At 56.8% G+C, this 1084-nt stretch overlaps 1 protein-coding gene across 1 annotated transcript in view; it reads right to left on the reverse strand.

The window, feature by feature from the left end:
* GUITHDRAFT_163903 (hypothetical protein) overlaps positions 1 to 1084 on the reverse strand; it is a gene marked incomplete at its 5' end in the record, with an annotated part of 9082 nt that overhangs the window by 3466 nt on the left and 4532 nt on the right. The window contains 4 exons of the mRNA XM_005830250.1: positions 35 to 91; positions 461 to 595; positions 727 to 780; positions 858 to 987. Coding sequence (XP_005830307.1) covers positions 35 to 91; positions 461 to 595; positions 727 to 780; positions 858 to 987 — 376 coding nt within the window. The remainder of the gene's footprint in view (positions 1 to 34; positions 92 to 460; positions 596 to 726; positions 781 to 857; positions 988 to 1084) is intronic.

Raw genomic sequence — 1084 nt, forward strand, 5'->3', positions numbered from 1 at the left:
GGGGGGGGGTCAAAAGAAGGAGGAAGGAAAAGACCTCCTCCTCCTCTCCTTGCTGGCCGAACAAGAAGTTTGTGCAGTAGTCGATGACAGCCTGATGTATAAAACATGCAAGGTGAGAAGAGAAGGAGGGAGAGGGAGGAAAGGAAGAGGGAGAAGGAGGAAAAGAAGAGAAAGAGGAAGAGGAATGAAGTAGGGCAGAGCAGAGCAGAGCAGAGCAGAGCAGAGCAGAGCAGAGCAGAGCAGAGCAGGAGGTACCTTGAGCTTGCCCAGCCTTTCCTTGTCGCTATCCGTTAATTTCGAGTTGCTTTCTTCATCAACCTGACAAGTTTATAGTAAGAGGATGAAGAAGCAGGAGCAGAAGCAGGAGCAAAGGCAGGAGGAGGAGGAGGAGGAGCACAGCAGCAGCAGCAGCAGCAGCAGCAGCAGCAGCAGCAGCAGCAGCAGCAGCAGCAGCAGGAACCTCGATGGGGGACCCCTGGATGTCAGGAGCGTCGTCCATGAACATTTGAATGACGTTGAGAGCCTCGGGCGTTTCTTCCGGCATGTTCCTTCCTGCCCTGTACCAGAAGTAGTCGCGGAGAATAGCTCGAGTTGCCTGCTGGGACTTGAGGAGGGACGAGGAGCAAGGTAGGGAGGAGGGGAGGGCGGGAGGGGAGTGAAGGAGCGAAGAGCGAGGAGAGGAGAGGAGCGGCGTGGAGGAGGAGCGAGGGAAGAGGGAAAGAGTACCTGGAAGCGGAGAATTTCCTGTTGCATCATTCCCACAAAGCTCACGATGATGAGCTGCAGATGTGATTAGTAGGAGGAGGACGAGGAGGACGAGGACGAGGACGAGGACGAGGACGAGGACGAGGAGTAACCTGCACATGATCGGACATGAAGGAGTCGCTGACGATGGACGTTCGCTCCTCCTCCGCCTTCTCTCGCGATGCGTCGCTGACAGCCCAGAGCTCGTCCTGCAGCAGATCCGCTTGCTCGTGGAGCTCAGACCTGCACCAAGACAGTGAGGAAGGAAGGGTGGAGGAGAGGAGGAGGAGGAGGAGGAGGAGAGGAGGAGAGGAGGAGGAGAGGAGGAGGAGAGGAGAAG

Source organism: Guillardia theta (assembly GCF_000315625.1).
Source record: "Guillardia theta CCMP2712 unplaced genomic scaffold GUITHscaffold_47, whole genome shotgun sequence".
In the NCBI taxonomy this organism is placed as follows: domain Eukaryota; class Cryptophyceae; order Pyrenomonadales; family Geminigeraceae; genus Guillardia; species Guillardia theta.